The sequence below is a fragment of the Empidonax traillii genome, unplaced genomic scaffold, assembly GCF_003031625.1.
Source record: "Empidonax traillii isolate 1590-97213 ecotype Southwest subspecies unplaced genomic scaffold, ASM303162v1 scaffold17:size2698205, whole genome shotgun sequence".
Classification (NCBI taxonomy): Eukaryota; Metazoa; Chordata; class Aves; order Passeriformes; family Tyrannidae; genus Empidonax; species Empidonax traillii.
In genome coordinates this window covers 294,083-312,766 of record NW_020955210.1, presented here as the reverse complement: position 1 = coordinate 312,766, position 18,684 = coordinate 294,083, and the positions used below count along the sequence as shown (strand labels likewise).

General features: G+C 41.6%; 2 protein-coding genes across 2 annotated transcripts; one reads left to right on the top strand and one right to left on the bottom strand.

Annotated features, from left to right (window-relative positions):
- The first annotated feature begins 55 nt into the window (after nt 1–55).
- On the top strand, nt 56–5,521 carry TOMM7 (translocase of outer mitochondrial membrane 7). The gene is made up of 3 exons (XM_027895747.1): nt 56–246; nt 4,042–4,090; nt 5,297–5,521. Exons 1-3 carry the CDS (start codon nt 60–62, stop codon nt 5,310–5,312), a joined length of 252 nt encoding a protein of 83 aa, XP_027751548.1. The 5' UTR covers nt 56–59; the 3' UTR covers nt 5,313–5,521.
- Nucleotides 5,522–13,904: 8,383 nt separating this feature from the next.
- Nucleotides 13,905–17,400, bottom strand: IL6 (interleukin 6). The gene is made up of 4 exons (XM_027896610.1): nt 17,146–17,400; nt 16,897–17,010; nt 16,505–16,651; nt 13,905–14,625 (listed from the first exon to the last, which is right to left on the bottom strand). The coding sequence occupies exons 1-4, from the start codon at nt 17,398–17,400 to the stop codon at nt 14,434–14,436; spliced, it is 708 nt and encodes a 235-aa protein (XP_027752411.1). The 3' UTR covers nt 13,905–14,433.
- Between the last annotated feature and the right edge of the window lie 1,284 nt (nt 17,401–18,684).

The following is an 18,684-nucleotide window of genomic DNA, read 5'->3' as shown; positions in this document are numbered from 1 at the left end:
CTGCCATCTCGTCCTTCCCCGGGCAGCGCAGTCCCCCGTCCCCGCCCCGCAGCCCCGCCATGGGTCCCGCCCAGCGCACGGCGCCGTTACGAGATCGGCTGAGCTCCTCCTCTTCCTCCCCCTCTCTCTGCCCCGCCGCCGGAATGCCGAAGCTCAGCAAGGAGGCCAAGCAGCGGTTACAGCAGCTCTTCAAGGGCGGCCAGTTCGCCATCCGCTGGGGCTTCATCCCCGTGGTGCTCTACCTCGGTCAGTGACGGGCGGCGGGGGCCGCGCGGGGGGCGCTCGGCGGCCGTGGACACGGCCATGGCCGGAGTGGGGGCCGGGGCGAGGGCGGCCGGGTGGCTCCGCTCGCCGCTCTCCGCCCCCCGGCCCGTCCGGGCGCTGCCGCCCGCCGGGGAGCGGCGGGGGCGAGGAAGGGCCCGGCAGGGCAGGACCGCCCGGGCCCCGCGGCCATGGCCGCGCATGTGCGGAGGGGCAGGGCCGGGGGTGCCCTTGGCAGGGCTGCGAGGCGGTGAGGCTTCGTGCTGGGTGGTGGTTTTGTTGTGGGTTTCTTTTTTCCTTACAAAGAAGAAGAGTGTGGCCAGCTGGTCGAGGGAGGTGATCTTCCTCCTCTACTCGGCCCCAGTGAGGCCACAGCCGGAGTTCTGGGCTCTGCAGTACAGGAAAGACAAGGACCTACTGGAGAGGGTCCAGCAGAAGGCCGCGAAAATGATGATGAGTCTGAAATATCTCTCTTACGAGGAGAGACTGCAGAAGCTGGGCCTGTTTAGTCTAGACAAGAGCAGATTGAGAGGGGATCTGATTAATCCACATAAATGTCTCAAAGGCAGGTGCCAAGAGGACGGTGCCAAAGTCTTTTCAGTGCCCGGTGACAAGACAAGGAGCAATGGCCATAAACTAAAATGCAAGAAACTTCACCTCATCATGAGGGAAGACCTTTTTTAGGTTGAGGGTGGCAGAGCACTGGAAAGGCTGCACAGGGAGGTCATGGAGTTTCCCTCTCTGGAGACATTCAAACCCCACCTGAACACGTTGCTGCGTAATGTGCGCTAGGTGACCCTACCTTGGCAAGGAGGTTGGACTAGGTGATCTCCAGAGATCTCTTCCAACCCTAACAGGTCTGTGATTCTGTAATAAAAAGTTTTCTGCTCCTTTTCCTCCCTGGAGGCTGTTCCTGTGCTGTGTGTGCCGAGTGATGGGAGGGCCCCTCAGGGGAGCAGGCAGAGCACGCACTGGAGCAGCCAAACAGCAAACGGAGCTGTGATTTAACCTGTGTCAGTGACCAGCTGCTTCCGTAGTCCAGGCTGTGCTCCGTGCACAGGGAGGAACAATCTGACAAGTGATGGGAGTGCATGGCACTGAGGGGATTGTCAGCCTCTGGCTGAGGTTGAATTTCCAGCATAATGTACAGATTATGGTCTCTCTGCCACCCAGAATGTGACTTCTGTTTCCAAATTGCAGTGGAACGTGCACGGGATGCCTTGACGTCATGCCTGGTGCCCAGGATGTATTTCACTTGCTCCTGTCATGGGGCTGGGCAGGTGTCACTACCACGTGGTAGTTCTCCTGCTGAGTTAGGGCTGTGTGCCATCAGCTGTCCTTGCTAAAGAGCCTGACCCACTTAAGATAGGCAATGTGCCATAGGCCTGACACTTTTGTTCATTTCTTTTATGACAGGGGGCCCCAGAAAGGCTGATCCCTGCAATTCATCTGGCTTACTTTCTACCCAAACTCAGCTGGGCCTTTTGGGAAAAGTACCTAAACCAGGCAGGCATCTCTGCATGGAAAACAGACATGAAGGAGGGTCGTTAGCTTCATGTGTTCACAGTCAAGTCTGATAGCTTGTTTTGATAGATTGAGGGGAATGCAGTGTCCAGTTTGAAGGGCTTTAATTGTTCATAGATAGCAATCGGGAAAGTTGGTCTCTTCTACTGTTGCAGAAGTGCTTTAACAAAAACTACAAGCAAAAGAAGTCACTTCAAAAACTATTAAAAAATCCTAATTGGCATTATTAGGTTTAAACTTTAATTGCATTTCCATTTTTAGTTTATCACTTATTTAAATTGATAAGTTTTGGGTGGGAATTTCAGCAGCGTTTTGTGACCTAATTTTGCTGTTGCTGAAGTTTTGTTTTGATTTTACTTTCAAGACAATACCTATGGATATGGGAAAGATGCTCTTTGTTCTGAGTGACACCAGAGGACATTAAATACTTAATGCTTATTATATGAACTTCAGGTTATATAAAGCCATCTTAGTGTATTTACAGTTGCACTAATGTCAGCCTGCCTAGTACAAACTTGCTATGTAGCTATGAGAAACTCAAGTTGTAGTAGTTCAGGCTCATACCTCCAGAAAAAAAGTGTGCTGTTCCATGTCTGCATTGCCTTATTATAAATTTGTCTGCAGTATTGAAAGGACATTAAGTATAAGCAGATGGGAAGGGGATGTGTAGGTGCCACCTTTGCTTGCCATAAACATTTGGAGGTGTCATGCATTCAAAGACTGTAGGATTGAAAGAACCTCTTCTGTACTGGGATTACCTTTGAATCTGGTAGGGAAGGTGTGATGCAGAGGAAGGGCAAGAGGCTACACAGTAGTTGTTGTCACTGATTCAGGGAAAATTTTTTTATTGATCCCTGTGTATAAGAAATAGATGCTAAACTAAACATAGGCAAGGAAATGTTCAGCAAATTTGAGCCTTTAGTTTCCTCTGAAAGGCTTTCTAGCTCAGGTTGGGATGCTCAGGGGATGTACAAGGGAGCCTGGTATGTGAATGTGCAATTATAGGTCATTTGGGGTTTTTTTGTTGTATTTTTTTAAACTTGCCTTGAAGTGGCTGCCCTGGTTTTAAGTTGATAAATTAGATTAGTGTAGTTTTGTTAAACCTGGTTTGCTTATTTAAAAATAATAGGAGTGGGGGGAAAGGAGCCAGAAGCACACACACACACACACACACACACACACACACACACACAGTGTGACTCGTAATACAACTTTATGAACTTTAAAGCTGTGTTGCTTGACAGTATGGCAACCAAACAGCTTCTATCAGGGTGTTTGATAGTCTCAAATAATGCAAGGTTCTTTTCCTATGCCCATGAAGTTAATGTAAGTTTTTCCATTAACTTTTGTGGCCTGTTTCAGGCAAGATGACATAAATTATTTATTTTCTGTAAAGAAGGGAAATAATATACTTTTCATAAATTATCCACTTCTAGATAGCCCATGTAGGAGGGTGTGGGTTGAACAGTGCCTGAATTGTGTGATTCTCATTCAAGATTTTTAATTTACAGTCCAAGGAACAAAGATACTTCATATATTAAACCTTCAGTTGCTTCTCCAGCATTTGTTTACTTTAGTCAGTTGGTATTGGAGTCATTAGTATGAACTTTGTAATTAACTTTCATTTTGCTAGGTGTTAGTAGATTGACAAACATCTTGTTTGTTTGCAAGCTTTAGTACTATGTAGCTTTTCAAAAAGTACCAGTCAAAATAGAAGATTGGAAGTTTCATTGGTTTAACATTTAGAATTCTGTCATCCTAAATTGAGTGAATTTTTAATGAAAAACTGCTTTTAAGTTCTACATCAGATGTCATTGCAGGATGTTGCCTGTTAGGCCTCAAGGTGCTCATTTGTACCAGGTACAGGCGTCTCTGTCAGTAGAGCCTTGCTAGGCTGCTTTCTGAACGTTTAAAATCTGTGTGTTTGTGCGTGTAAAGCTGTGTCTTGCTCTTTGGGGTAGATAACTTCCTTGATCTCACAGTTAGTTGGCTCTGAATTTTAAGTCAGGTGAAGATGCAGGTAAGACTTTAAAAAAAAAGTGCACTTGTATTTATTTTCTCTGCTTCCTAACCCTGATAAGAATGTACAGTTTTTATTCGTGTTAGTGCACAGCTTCATGATAATCACAGTTCTCTGTTCAGTAGTTTTCTTTCCTATTGCAATTTAATGGGCTGGAGTAATTATATAGTGATTTAAGTAGGAGTTTGCACGTGCATATTTTTATATACATGTATGTAATGTATGTTTCACTTCAGGTTTTAAGAGAGGTGCAGATCCTGGAATGCCTGAGCCCACTATCTGGAGGTATGTATTGGTTCCGCATGTATTTACAAACCCGGTGCAGATAGTTACTGGTTTGGGTGTTCTCTCTGCACAGCAACAGTTGTGAATATTGTGTTCATCCTTTGGTTTAAGTGTTGTGGTTCTTGTTTCTTTAGAAATCCAAATGACAAGTCAACAAAGCTCTACTCCTTGGGAGAGCTTTTCTCTTAATCTTGCATGGCTATTTATATATGGAACTTCTTGTACCTTTTGAGTGGCAGCTGCCCTTCTGACAACCTTTTGTAGAGCTAGTTTGTCCAAGTTTCTGCACTGAGGAGTAACTTACCAGCTTTCTAGCACAAATTTAAAACACAACCTAAATCCTTTGGCCTTTGCAAATGAGGTACTAGCACTGCATAAAAGCTGCAGGAAATAAAGGGCTATACCCTTCAATATTAGTCACTGTCATGAAGCAAAGTGCATTTGCTCATGTTGTTTTTTTCTTGTGGGACTTTTTTATTAGTGCTACATATCCTGGCATTAGTAATGCTTATGTTCTAGTGGTATTTGAGGGGCTTCTATGAGTCCAACTAGATAAAGTTAAGAAGAAAGGGTGACTCTTCAATTTTTCTCGAAATACTTGTGATTACTGTGCAGGACCAGGTATTCCTAAAAAAATTTGGAATGTATTCTTTGCAAAACCATACATTAACTCTTCTATCTTCACATAGTTACAGTGAATGGAAATCCCATTTTTAGGATTCAGTGATTCAGTAGAAACAGTAGACAATGTGGGGAAAAAAGTGTCAAGTTCATGTTACAATTTCAATTAAATCTTCAGTTGACTTAAGAACTAAATTGCTGCAGTTGTTTGCTTGCTGACAGTGTTTCTATGTTTTTCTGTGTTTAGCTTCACTAGCAGTTTGAGGATTTTTTTCTTGATCTGCTGAGTCTGTCTCTGCACAGTGTAAAATGTATATTTCATACTAGAATATATGTACATAGAAAACAGAAGCAGATGTTTGGGCTAATCTGAAGCTTACAGACACTCATTTTCTCGAGCACACGTTTGTTCTCTGTAGGCTTAAATTTTGAAATAATGGCATTATTTCATTATTTTGGGGGTTAATATTTATCCTGTACATTTATAGGGCTGTTCCTTCAGCTTGTGTTTTAGAAATATCAATTTAAAGACAAGTACATGCTGTAAATCTGACTTTCATTTCCCTCCCCCCCCTCCACTTTCAGTCTACTTTGGGGATGAAGGATGTGGTGGTCCTGTTCTAGAACCAGCGGATGAACAGAGAGTGTCTGAAGATACGTACATTCCAGAGGATGAGGCCGACACTTAGACCAGCTGGCACAATCAGCTTGCTAATGACATAGGTTGTACATATAACAAAATGGAGTTTATATGGACCTAACTTATTTACATTACAGTGTAATTAAATAAATACAATTTGAATCGATAAATGTTGTTTTTAAGTCTTTAAAAAAGTATAAGTGTAGTAATTTCTTTATAACAAGAGGATAGCCCATTGTGTGGGTTCTGCTTTGTTGGTTTTTTGTTTCCAAAATATGGCGATATTCAAGCCCCATATTTATCTCTTTTATGATCATATAGTGGGTAAAGATTCCTCTTTATCCTCACAGTAAACAGAAAACTGAGCTAATGTTTTAAATGCTTCAGTATTCTTCAAAGATTCCTTCCCCAAGCATTGGTAAGCCTCTGCGATTGGTTATTGTGCTGACCTGTTTGGGTTTTTTCCCTCCTCGGATTTGTTTTTTACTAGCACAGTCAGATAGTAAAAAGCATACTTTTCTGGCAAATTTACCTTTAAATACTATCTGTGTTTCCTGGGATTTAGGATGGAGGGGAGGGACACAACAAGAGTGCTCTGTGTGTGTCCATATATAGTGCTCTTACTCTGAGAGGAAGTTATTAATGTGTAACTGAAGGAAGAAAACAATAAGAAAACACTGATAAGGTATATGCTTCATTTTTATGCTGAAGCCTTACTCGTTGGACCATTGTTGGTTTGGCTTCAGTTGGTTTTCTCCCTTTTTAACACCAAAGTTCAAGCACTAAAATGGTGACCGTGTGGTTTCTGTTAAATAGAAACTGTTGGGTAGTTTGCTCTCTCCGCTCTGGAACTTTGCCGGCTAGTTTGTATCTCTACAGTGATTTTTGAAACAAATGTTCATTGGCCCCAAATTATGCTTGCAATGAAGGTAATCTACATTTTGGCTTGGGTGGTTTTTTTGTGGTTTTTTTTTTTTAATCCCCATAGGTTTTCAGACAATTTTTACGTTAATTAAATGTTTAAGGGATTTCTCAGTTTTTAATCTGCCATGAAAATCCACGGTAAACTGTTACTGTGTTTAAGGGCAGATATGACTGGAAAAAAATGAGAAATGAGCCAAGAGAAAAAAATTAAATTGAAAGACAAGAACTGGGAAGGAAAAACGTGGAAACATTTATGAGAGTTAATGCAAGCCACCATGTTCTTAAAATTCCATTAATCATGATAATTTAATCAAATGTTATGAAATAGAGGAATAGCTAATGATAATAGTCTGCTGACGGGAATAGAGCAAGGACTGAACACAGAACATTTTCTTGTGACTGCATATCCTTTTGCTATTTCAGCTTTTCTAGTGCTTTTCTAATGGTAACTTGAAATTAATGTAACCACTCATATCTTAAATTATGAAAGAAATTCAAATTCTGATCCTTTTTCTTGACTGATCATAATTACAGCAGTAATGACATAATCTGTTTGTACTTGATAGTGGCTTTAATCATGATCAGGAACATTTTTCTTCTCTTGAATCTGGTGTAACAACCTGAGGTACTCAATACTAATGCTGTTCAATTCAGCATGAAGTAACTCAGATTTCTCCATCAGATTTTGCATTTCACAAGGGTGTACAATACCCAAAATGCAGTAGTGGGTAGATGTACCCAGACACCTGCAGAGGTGTATTTCATGTCTTCTATTCTGTGTCAACCATTTTGGGGATGTGGTTTGTGGGTCTTAACCGCCACGTGGTTGCTTTCTGTGAATGCTTGGCTGCTTTCCAAGAATGGTAGTATTTGGCAAGAGGAAGCAAAGCAGGGAAGTGTCCTTACCTCTTTCATTAAAAGTTTTACAAAAGCCCGGATGTTTCAGGCACAGCCCAGATTCTGTGACCTCCCCATCCCGAAAATGTCTCTTAAAAATAGTTGCAGTTCAATTTTTTGGGGACATAGAATGATTGGGTTAATATTGCTTATGCAGTTCTTGCTTTAAGCATGTTGGATAGCAAACTTTTGGAAATTCACTGCTATGCAAGTATCTTTCAGGAAAGTCATTAGCGTGGGAACCCATGGGTTTTCAAATTGAGCAGAAAAAAAGTCTTTCATGCTACTTTCAAGTTACATTGAATGCCAATACATAGTATTTTTCATTTATATATCCAGATTTTAAGTCCGTGTAGTGAGCTTTCTGTAATTAAAGAGTGAGTGAAACTCCTTGAGTAAACACTTTTTTTTTTTCCTGAGGAAAAAAAAGTAGTATTAATCATAAGTCTTGGTAATTAATTGTAAGGTAGCAAAAATGTTTATGTTTAAAAATGTGTGTTTCCAAAGATTTCTTCATTTTTAATGTCTTGAAGTTACTTTGCCGTTTTTGTCATTTTCACGAAATTTGGCTGTGCTTATAAGGGCATATTAGTGTTCTGTGAAGCTGTACATTAAATAGATTCCTATGAAGAATCTTAATTCCCTAAAGTAAGTTCAGCAAATATGCTAGTTTTAGCAAGACTGTGGAATTTTGGTGGTCCTAGGGAGAAGAGGACAGGTCCCTGGAGTAAAAGGGAAGGACACTCATGTTTTTCAAGGCTGTCGGCTGGGTACTTAAGTTAGGTGTTATTTGTTCCAGGTGTTTCAATTTGTGATTTTTGCCTTTCTCTCTTTGTCCCAGTAAAACTTAAGAAAGTTCTGTTTTACTCTAAGATGGGAGGTACTTTGTAAAGAACAAATATGATCTCCCCTGCTTCACTGTATCAGTCTCTCTGTCAGTGAATCAGTGGCTTCCACAGCCAAATATGGATTCTTTTCTGTGGCAGTGTTTGGGATGCAGTCCTGTAAGACCACATATGAACTCAGTGTTGGAATAAAGTGTAGTTTACTGTAACTTGAGATTCCACAGCTGAGCTCAAGGCTACAGTCTAGATGTGTGAAATAAAATCATTGATGCCTCGCTGTGTTCTGTGGAGACTGTACTAACTTTGAGGTGTCCAGCTGATCTTACCTGGAGATAGAGGTTGGTTGGCTTTGCACTTTGTGCCTTGAGAGTGGAAGTGGAGTGTGCTTGTGGTTGCCTTAGTGTCAGGGAAATACCGAAGGTGGGAGGCTGTCCCTGGAGCCTGTTGTACCTGGTGACAAACAATTGCGCAAGGGACCAGAGGAATGTTTCCATCTGGACCAGTCTTAGGAAGATCGCAGGTTACTCTACTCAGTATCCTACTTGCTGTAAGTGAAGGCATCTTGAGGATTTTAATGCAAGAATGCCCCATTCTCTGCCTTGAGTGATCCACAGTCCTGTGCCCATGGTCCTTTCACATCAGGAAGACATTTCTCCTTGTCAGAAGTTGCTGGTCTGTCTCTTGGCCTCCTCCTGTTAAAGACACAAAGGTAGCAGTGACTTTTGTTTGGTCTCCAAGGTGTCTGTGAACACAGGATTGTTCTTAACTCAGGACTGAAGGAATGGGCTGTTTCTCCTCCAGCCAATCTGTGAGTGAAATGCCAGCAAAGTACCAAGAGCTTATGGTGGGTAAGGAGCAATACAGTATCCTGCCAGCTGAATAGCTTGTTTGCTGACACATGGACTGCAACAGCTGCTGGTGGTTTTACCATTCAGGAACAATTTCTTTATTTTTTATCATCCCTGTATTTTCTTAAAACTGCTTCTCCCGTTCAGGTGAAGTCAGAAGATCAGATACAAACTGGTACTGTTTAGTAATCACGGTGGGCAGAAACTCATTAGCACTCAGTGGTGACAGGCCCTTCAACAAAGCATCTCCTGCCAGCTCAGCTCTGAGGAGTGACCCTGGGGCATTGGCATAGCAAGCGATGGAAAGGGGGATAAAGATGGGCTAAGAGACAAGGAGGAAGGAAGGTAGGCAGAGAGTCAGGGTCCTGAAAAGAGAATAAGGACAAGGAGGTCAGAACAACAACAAAGGGTTTTAAAAATGGGCAAGACTTTTAAAGGTGACGGTGAAGTGAGAAGCGAGAAAAAAGCATGTACATCAGAGGAGCCACAGAGCCCTGTGGGGCTCCTGTGGTACTTGGTGTGTGATGCTGAGGGAGTCTTAAGTTTGGTGGTTTTCTTGGTCTTGGTGTTTGGCCTGTGGATCTCCTGGTAAAAAAACAGTGTAGTGTCATCACTAAACAAAGGAGAAAAAACAAATCAGGATTACAGTATAAATTTGTTCTTAAGAAGTTAACATACAAAGGAATCTACATGTTTGCTCTAACAACTCTTCAAGGATGGCCAGCTGTGAGGCAAAGTTTAAGTGATAGGAAATTTGAAACAGGTATTTCCATCTGCTACAAATTCCTGGTGTAGACGTGGATGGTACAAAGTAACTGTACTGTTATGTTATAAAACAGAGGCTATCTCCTTTTTTTCATGAATTAACTGATGAGCAAAACTCCTAGTAGCTTAAACTCTAGCTTTTAAACACATAAACAATGCAGACCAAAGCATCATTCAGAGTTTTGTCACAACAGGCCCCAGTTCTGGCGGCGTATAAAACCCGTCCTTTGCTGCTTTGTACATTTGCCTTCCAAAATGGCTGTAGGTGACAAAGTGCTGCTTAAGATCTAGTCTTCTTGCATTGTAAGTGAAACAGAGATCTAACATACTGGTTTTTATCAGGAAAAAATGCTAAACCAAAGCATTTACCCTGGGTATTTTTTGAAATATTTTGTTACAGGCTTGGAATTTAAGCTATGATGATACTAATGATATTTGGAAATTAAAGCTCATTACATCAGTTTTCACCACAGAAGTAGAGATCACATCCTGTTAAATGTCATATGACTAATCTAATTTTTACAAATAACCATTTAATTGGAATTTCTAAATACTTTTCCATGATGGTGTGTGATGCAATAGCCATGTCTTGGTTAAGCTTGTGGGTTATATGCATTGTTGCCTGGTTATGCTTATATTAATTCAGGATTAGAGAATGGGTGAGATGGAGGGAATGCTTATCTGCTGAGTGCAAAAGGGTATTTTCTAAAAGGGTATCTGCTAAGTGGAAAAGGGTATTTTGGCAAAGCAAATCAAATCTCAGTGTTCTGATTCTGAAAATGTGTAATTTTTTTAAAAATGGGTTTTCTTATAAAAGATTGAATCTTCTTAGATTCTTAGATTCTGTTCACTGAATAGAAATTCAGATTGCAAAATGTCTTTAGCGTGTTTTCTAATGACTGCCAAGATCAGTCTTGAAAATATGCCAAGGTTTGGTTAAATATGTTTAGATTACAGGAATTAGTTTATTTTGCTAGGAGTTCAGGAGAAAATGGTACTTCAGTATTGAAGCCTGCAGAGATTGCATATTTGGGGAGCAAGGGGGTGGGTTTTGATTTTCCTCGTATCAAGGAGAAAGAAATTGTTGTCTAGTTATTTTTCAAGAAGCAAGGGTTTACAGAAAGTTTCCCACCAATATCACAAAGTTTGTAGTTACATTTATACTAGTATATGTAGATATATATATATATATATATATTTGGCAACACCTCTTGACCATCAGGATGTGATTTTGACATATACCACTGCATACCTAAATTTCAAGCATTTAATCTTTTAAATTGACCGTGGAAAAGATTATTAGTCACAAATAACAGTGGCAAACTTAAAGGGAAGTTTCCCATCAAGTTAAGCCAGTCTTATGGCTCATTACTGCAGAAAAGTGTTCCTGCTCCTGTGCTTTACTGGTGGCTTAACTCTTCCATCTCTTGTAGCATCAGTTTGGTCTTGATAAGCTCACTTACCATCATCTGTTAATAAAATCTGTGAAGGTATTAGATATGCGGGCAGTCTTTCAAGTAGCTGTTGTTCTTTCTGCCAAAATTTGGTGTTTACAGCAGTACACGAGCTTACTGGGTAGGGGATGGTACTGCAGCCTGGAAAGTCGGTCAAGCTGAAATGTTTTCACTTTTTTTTTCTTATTAGTTTCTTACACAGAAAAAAGCATGGTAAAAAAAATTGGAAAATGATACTTCAGAGACTATAATTGGAAAAAGAGTATTTTTGTATTACAGATGACTTTAATATTAGGTTGCATTCTGTCTTTTTAATTTGTTGTTGTTGTTTTGGTTGTTTGGGATTTTTTTCTCTCTTGTCCAGCATTCTAGTGTTATGGCAGCATTGTTAACGCTGTTTCTTAACACTGTGGGCTTTTTCTTGTGTTGAGTGTATGCATACTTTTCAACATAGCTTTACCTTCTTCCTGCGTGTGGATTTCAAAATCAGGATGAAGGGAACTGGTAACTGCTCAGCATTCCAGAATCTCAGTATGGGGTTACTGAGTAGGGATACAATGGAAGGGGAAGGGCTAGCAGGGATCTGCAGTGCAAAGCTGGTCCTGTACAGTAGCAGCCAGAATGCTGCTTTTGTGGGGTGATTTCCTAATTTTTTAGGTAATCATTAGCAGGTCTTTTTTTGTTTGGGTTGGTTTGGGGTTTTTTGTCATTGTTTTGTTTTTTAGGGTTGGTTTTTTGCCTTACTCCGTGAGTTAGCTGTCAGTTAGGAGGAGCGCTCTTCTATTGAAGTGTTGGGGTATTTCATCATGGCTAAATGTAGTTAGGAATGCCCGTTTTTACTCTTGTTCTGTTTTTTTTATGTGTCTGTGGTGGTCTGCCAACTAAACTAAATGCCTATGTGTGTTTTTTGATTGTTGACGAATACTTCCTGCACAGGAAACTGCATAAAGGATGAGTAGTTGGGTTGTCTGAGAAGCCCCATAACATCAACAATGTTTAGGTTCTCCTCTGACTTCCATCTGAATTCCCCAGTGCAAATCTTCCTGTGCCACAAGCGCCAGTGAGTGTTGGTTTCAGCAAGCAGTGCTTATCCTGGCGGCAGTCCCTGGAGTTGGCACTGTAACAGCAGTGATGGCCAGCAAAGCAGCTGCTGCACTGAAGTACTCTGAGAACTGCAGGTGACTGTGGAGGAGCCACATGTAAAATAATGGCAGCTCAGCAGCAGCACCAGCGATATCCTTTGCTCCAGGAAGGGCTTGAAAGTTGGCCTTCCCACCAAACAGGTGGTAATCTTTGCTCATCTTCTACATCCTAAAATGTCGCAGCATTTAGATCTTTACTCTAGTTGCAGACCACGTGGGGTGGCTACCAGCTGCAGAGTGCTGGAGGTGTGGGTGCTTGTCTATCAATTGCGAGGTATTTCAGTACCTCAATTCATAGGTGCTTTCTGGCCTTTAAGGAGATCAGTGCAAGTTTGTTTTGCTCTGGTGTACATAGTAATTAACGGTGATCTCTACTGGGAGAGGTGAAACCAGGAAATGCCTTTCTTTTTGGTCAGCCTTTTTTTTTTTTTTTTTCTCCTCCCTGTTCTCACATAGTAATAAGGTCCAGTGTGGGATCCACATTTGGGTCTCATAGCTGTTATTGTGATAATAAGGGCCAGAATGATCACTAGCCAAATGGTCACTGAAAAAAAATCTCTCTGAAAGGAAGCAGTGAAAAAGCCAAACCAGGCTTTCCTATGTTTCCTAGCACATGCCAGGATAGCTAAAGCAGGATCTTATGTGCTGTGATAAAAACCATTCACCACAAACATCTTTAAAGTGACCACCTTGAGGTCTCCTCATTCTTTCTCAAGATGTTGCACAACTTAAGACGACAGTTTTACCATATTGGGCAAAGCAGTGGTTTTGTTTGTTTAGAGCATCTGAAATGTGAACAGTGGGTGGACTTGTCACTGTTTTGGCATCCCCAGTGGTGGAATGCATATGTGGACAATCAGATCGCACAGAGGAAGAGGAGAATTTACTGACATCCTTTTCCACATTCCAGGGCATGCCTTTCATCTCCTCATCTTCACTGCTGTGCTGGAAGAAAGAGAGAGGGAAATTAATATTCTATTAATTTTAGAGACAAAGCTCGAGGGACTTCTGCTGCCTGCATCCCTTGTGTGGCCTGTGAATTCCTCAAAGTTTGGGTGCATCTGGTACCTGCACAGCTCCAGTGCTGCAAATGATACAGCTAGGGAAAGTTTCAGCACTTTGATACTCAAGCTTAGGTTTTGTTTTGGTTTGTTTGTTTGTTTGTTTTTCTCTACAGTATTCAAGGATATGCATTCATGGTTTGTCGCCTGTCCATGCTAGTGGAATATAAATGATAAAAGACAAAGGCATTGTGTCATCCATGGTCATTGACATCTCAGCAGCAATATGTTGATTTATATCACCTAAGGAAAGAACCTAAGTTTTTTTTCTGCTTCTTGGGAGAGGAGGGAGAAATGTTTAATCAAACTTGGAAAATTCCCTTGGATGACAGCAGTAAAACTAATCAAAAGATAGTATTCATGTCAAAGTCTCACCATTTTATTTATTTAAAAGAGATTGTTAAACTTGTAAGAAGATCCTTCCAAACAATTACGGTTTTATGGACTTTTCCTTATTGAGTGTAGTGGAGTTATTGTTCTTTTGTTTCTCAGGAGCAATGTTTTAGTTTATCGTGCTCATTCTTAAGTTCCGTGTTTGGTACATCTGGTTCCTTTATATCCAGTTTTATGAATTATATGTTGACCAAGTTGTCTGTATATGTGTACATAGGTGCTATGTAGATAACTGAACTAATTACACAGATAAATTCTTGAAAGTGATTATTCTGATAATTGCAGGCATTAAAAACTGAATTTATTAGAGTGCCTTAGTCTAATTAAAAGTTCACACGGGTTATACAGGGTTTTTTTTTTTAAATCAGCTTTTATTTGTTTTAAAAATATAAATAAGTCATAAATACCATCTTTCAAATAGTTTAAAAACATAAGGTAGACAACAATTTTTCTGGGTTCTGAAAATATTTTTTTGTTGAGTACGTATTAAATAGGTTGGTATTCTGAATAGTACCAGTATAAAGGTAAATAAAATATGTCCTTTGCTTAAATTATTTGTAAATATTGAAAATATAAATAAGAAACATTAGAAACTAATAAATATTTTAAATACAATAAATAACTTCCTAGAAGGAAATAGGAATGTATATAAATGCAAACCACTGTTACTTTTTCTGGTTCTTAAAACAGAACAACACTGTCATCTGCCACATGACAGATGTGTAACAAAGGATTGTGCCTGAACTAAAACATTTAGGCACTGAAACTCCTGGTATTTTTCAAATAGCGCACAGCCCTCACTGTTTTCTCCATAAATGAAGTAAAGTCTCGGAGGATAAGGTGGGTGGTGATTTTCTCAATCCAGGTCTTACTGGACTTCAGCTTTGCGCGGAGGGATTCCTGGGCAGCTGCATCTGGGATGATCACTTCTTCGGGATTGATCACCTATGAAAAAGACAATATTGGGGGGATCCTGGTTAAAACATTGTAATTGAGCTTGTGGGAGAGCATCACTTTGTGTGTTCCCAACCAGCTGCATATCCACCTTTTCTGTACTGCAGGCAACAGTTCTCCCTGGAAGCTGTGCTTCTATGCAGCTGTGCTTCAGTGGGGGGGTTTGAGGCATGCTGATGCCTGCTATGATTCCTGTGTAAGAATCTCTGATCTATACTGTTTGCTCTGGTTTGAATGCAATGTCTGGCATCGCGGTCCAACGCTCTGCACTGAGCAGATCAATGCACCTCTCCCGCTGTCTGTCAGTCCCGTGGGGAGGTGGGAAGGTGATGATCATGTTTTGTTCTAACCTGTACTGGCTGCTCCTTCCTGAGTCACATAAGCTGAAATTGGGAGTAAAAACTCTCACGTTTTGTAGTAGATTAACAGTTTCCAAAGATGTCAAACTTTAGTTGCTTAATTCTTGCTTTCCAGGCATTTAGCCACAGAGGAGACTGAGTGCCGCCAACTTTCACTGATGTGTGGGAGCACAACTACAAGATGAGTAAAAGTAGTTATGAACTTTTTTATTATGCAAGCCTCCTTCTGGCATATCTTTGTGTGTGTGTGTGTGTGTGTGTGTGTGTGTGTGTGTGAAATATAAAAATAAATATTCCTTGTCTCCAAACTACTTGGAAGTGGATTCTGATCACATCTCCTATTACTGGTATACCCAGCTCCTTGTTGCACTCCGTAAAAGTTTGTGTCTGAATATCCATACAGGTACTGTACTGGTGGATCTGTCTAACCTCAAGTGACAGATTCTGTCTTTGCTCTCCTTGCCTTAAATAGCAGATTTTTCTCTCATAAAGAAAAACTTCCAACTTGAAGATCAAGGCTTTTTCTCAAAAACTCTGTAGTTTCTACAAGTACAGGTTTTGCTGTATTTAATTCTGCCTGTTTGATTACATTAATTCTACTGATTTTCAAAACAAACCAAACCCTAATCTCCCTCAGTTGTGAAAAAAACTTCCTGCAAACTATTATATCAAGTTGGAAGCCAGTAGTCAGTTGCTGTCTTATGATGGGGCTATTATTCTCAGCTAACACTGTGGAAAAAAAGCAGTTCAGCCTCCTTTCACTTTAAAGAATGATGTGCATAAATCAATATGTTAGGAAATGTATGGGAAACAAACAATGGCCTTTTCATATGCCAAAAAGCACCTTGAAGGAAATAATTCCCCAAAACTTCTGCAGTCCTTATGTGGATGACTTTTACTTGGGCAAATAGGTTCCCTGATGACAAAGGAAATATTCATGTTAAGGATTATTAATGTGAACAAGAACTACAGGAAATAAGGGAATTTTTGAAATGTGATCTTTCAGAGCTCTCCAAAGCATGGAAAATGTTTGTCAGAAATAAATAGCATTTAGTATGCCAAATCAAAACAGTATTTGTCAAAGTTGTTTTTTTTTTTCTCGTGATCATTACAAGCAAAGTATGTACTTTTTAATAGGCAGCTATCTTCCTTGATTTTTAAGCTACTGATAGATATCTCAATATACCATACAGCTTGGCTTTAAAGTTTGTTTTGGAGAGTTTTAAAGATCAATACTATTGTAAAAATGTATTTGCGCTTTTTTGATGCATTTACTTGGTTTGGAAATTAGAAATAACAATAGAAAGTAGGAAGAAGAGTTGTTCTTTAAGAAAAGAAACCAAAACTTTGTAAAACCTCAAAATTAGTCATGGGGATGAGATCTGAGCATAAGGAACTGTCACCTGTTGTTTCAGTGGGAAATGTTCAGCTTCACATAGCATCTTGTATCTCTGACTGCACATCAGTATTAAGCCATAACAATTATCAGAGTGAATTTAAAACCAACTCACCATCTGCCTTATGGTATGTGCCAGGTGCTCTGTGCTATAGGATAGTGATTCAACGTTTTGGTTTTCACTAGTAAAAGTTTCTTGCACGTATTTGAGGTATGTCTGAAATGTATAAAGCCCGCTGGAGATTTTTCTCAAGCATTTATCCTGAAATGAGAGAAAGGTAAGAAAGTCACTTACAGCTCAAAATGCCTTGATCGCAATGCTTAGCATTGCAGGTTAGCATATGATACATATCATGTGCAGGTTAGCAGATGATGCTTATACGTTGTGAAGGTCTGGCTAAAGCCAGCTGGAGCCGGCACAGATCTTTAGGTCAACTTCCAGAGTTTTTTTAAGCAGGCAAAAGTTGCCCCAGGCACCCAGGTTTAGACCAGAAAGGAGTCCCTTGCCTCATCGAAGCCGGCGTGCAGACACCCGTCTTCCTCTGTCACTCTGGGGAGGTTGAGGTTGTTCTGGAGGAGCATTTCCATGCTGTTCTCGCAGACGGTGAACTTCTCGCACATCTGGGGAGAGACACCAAGAAGTTTCGGTCGCACCTTGGCCGGAGGCAGCTTCCTTTCCCCCCCCCTCTCCCCCCCTTCCCCGCATCCCGGGCCGGGTGTGTTCGGGGTGCGAGCCCGCGGGCCGCCCGTACCCACCTCGTGCTGCAGCTGAGCCGCCCGGTCGCGCAGCAGCTGCGCCAGCCGCAGGCTGAGGGGCAGCGCCTCCCGCCGCGCCGCCGCCTCCTCCGGCTCGGCCTCCCCCGAGGAGTCTGCGGCGCCGGGCAGCGGGACGGCGGCGGAGCGCGGCAACAGCATCTCAGGCACCACCAGCAGCAGCAGCAGCAGCGGCAGCGCGGGCTGGCGGCGGGCGGAGCGGGCACGGCCGCAGCCACAGCTCGGGGCGAACTTCATCGCGGCGGCTTCTCGGCTCCGGCCCCTTCTCGTCGGCGAGGCTGGCGGGTTGAATGAGCTCCGGGCATCCCTGAACGTGTATTTATCGAGGGGGCTTCGAGATTATTCATGGCCTGGGAAAATCCGGCATGAGAACACGGAGAGGGAGGGGGTGTGTGTGTACTTGAAGGAGCGTGCCGGCTTTGACACTGTTGGAGAGCGGGATTGTGAAACGGGGCTGGTGGGAACATGAAGTAATCCTGCTCCGTAATTCCTTGAGGGCCGGGCTGCCCCCCGCACACACCGCCGGCTCACCTGACCCCGCGGGGTCTCGGCCGGGGCCAGAGCTGGAGCTCCCTCCGGTCCAGCTGCCTCTGAGCCTGCCAGCTCCAGCCTCACAGAAAGGCTTGGAAATCATACATGCTCCCCTACCTATTTACATGCATACACTACATATGCTGTATACTTTCTGGTATTTCAACATTTTAAAATTTATATTTTAATGTTTTAATAATGTTTATTTAAAATGTATGGTTTAAGGTTTTATGAATTTGTAGGATGTATATTTATCTCTGTATGTCAGCTATTTTTATAATATATATAGATATATATATTTGTGAAACTACACACCCCTCTTTAGGTACAGGGTATGTACAAGTTGTAAGTTCCCTCTTCCCCTGTGAACTACATATGGGCAGATTAAATACATCTCGTTCATACACTTTAAGTGGACCAAAACCAGCTCCTGCAGCTCCAGCAGGAGGGTGGCTGCAGGAAATGCCATGAAGTTCCCTGTTATCTGCTGCCTTATCTTTTTCGGCCTACCTGGTCACTGTTGCAGGAATTTTAACCTTTCACAGGGACTCTTCACCCAGGGCAAGTGTGCCTGTTTAGATCAACCTTGTAGAATGCAGACTGAGTCAAACTGGGCAAGGCATGCTGACATTGAACTTTAGGAATGTCTTGAACCAAATTTTGGAATGTCTTTGGCCAAACTGACCTTTTTTTTTTTTTTTTTAATATGAAATCAGTTCTGTTTTCTCACACAATGAAGACCAGAGTGAGACCTGATTCTGCTTTGGGAAGTGCTAACTTTCCCGGGTGCAGAGTGAGGAGAACAGAACATGGGGCATAAGAGAGGTGATAGACAATACAGTGACTGAACTTGCATGTCTTCATTTGGATTCTCCCTTAAAAAAAAACCACAACAGATACTTATAATTCATTTCTAAAAATAGCTTGGTTAGAGAGCCTCAGGAAAGAAGCAGGCTACTACTATTTTTTATTTAAAGTCTCATTCTGCCA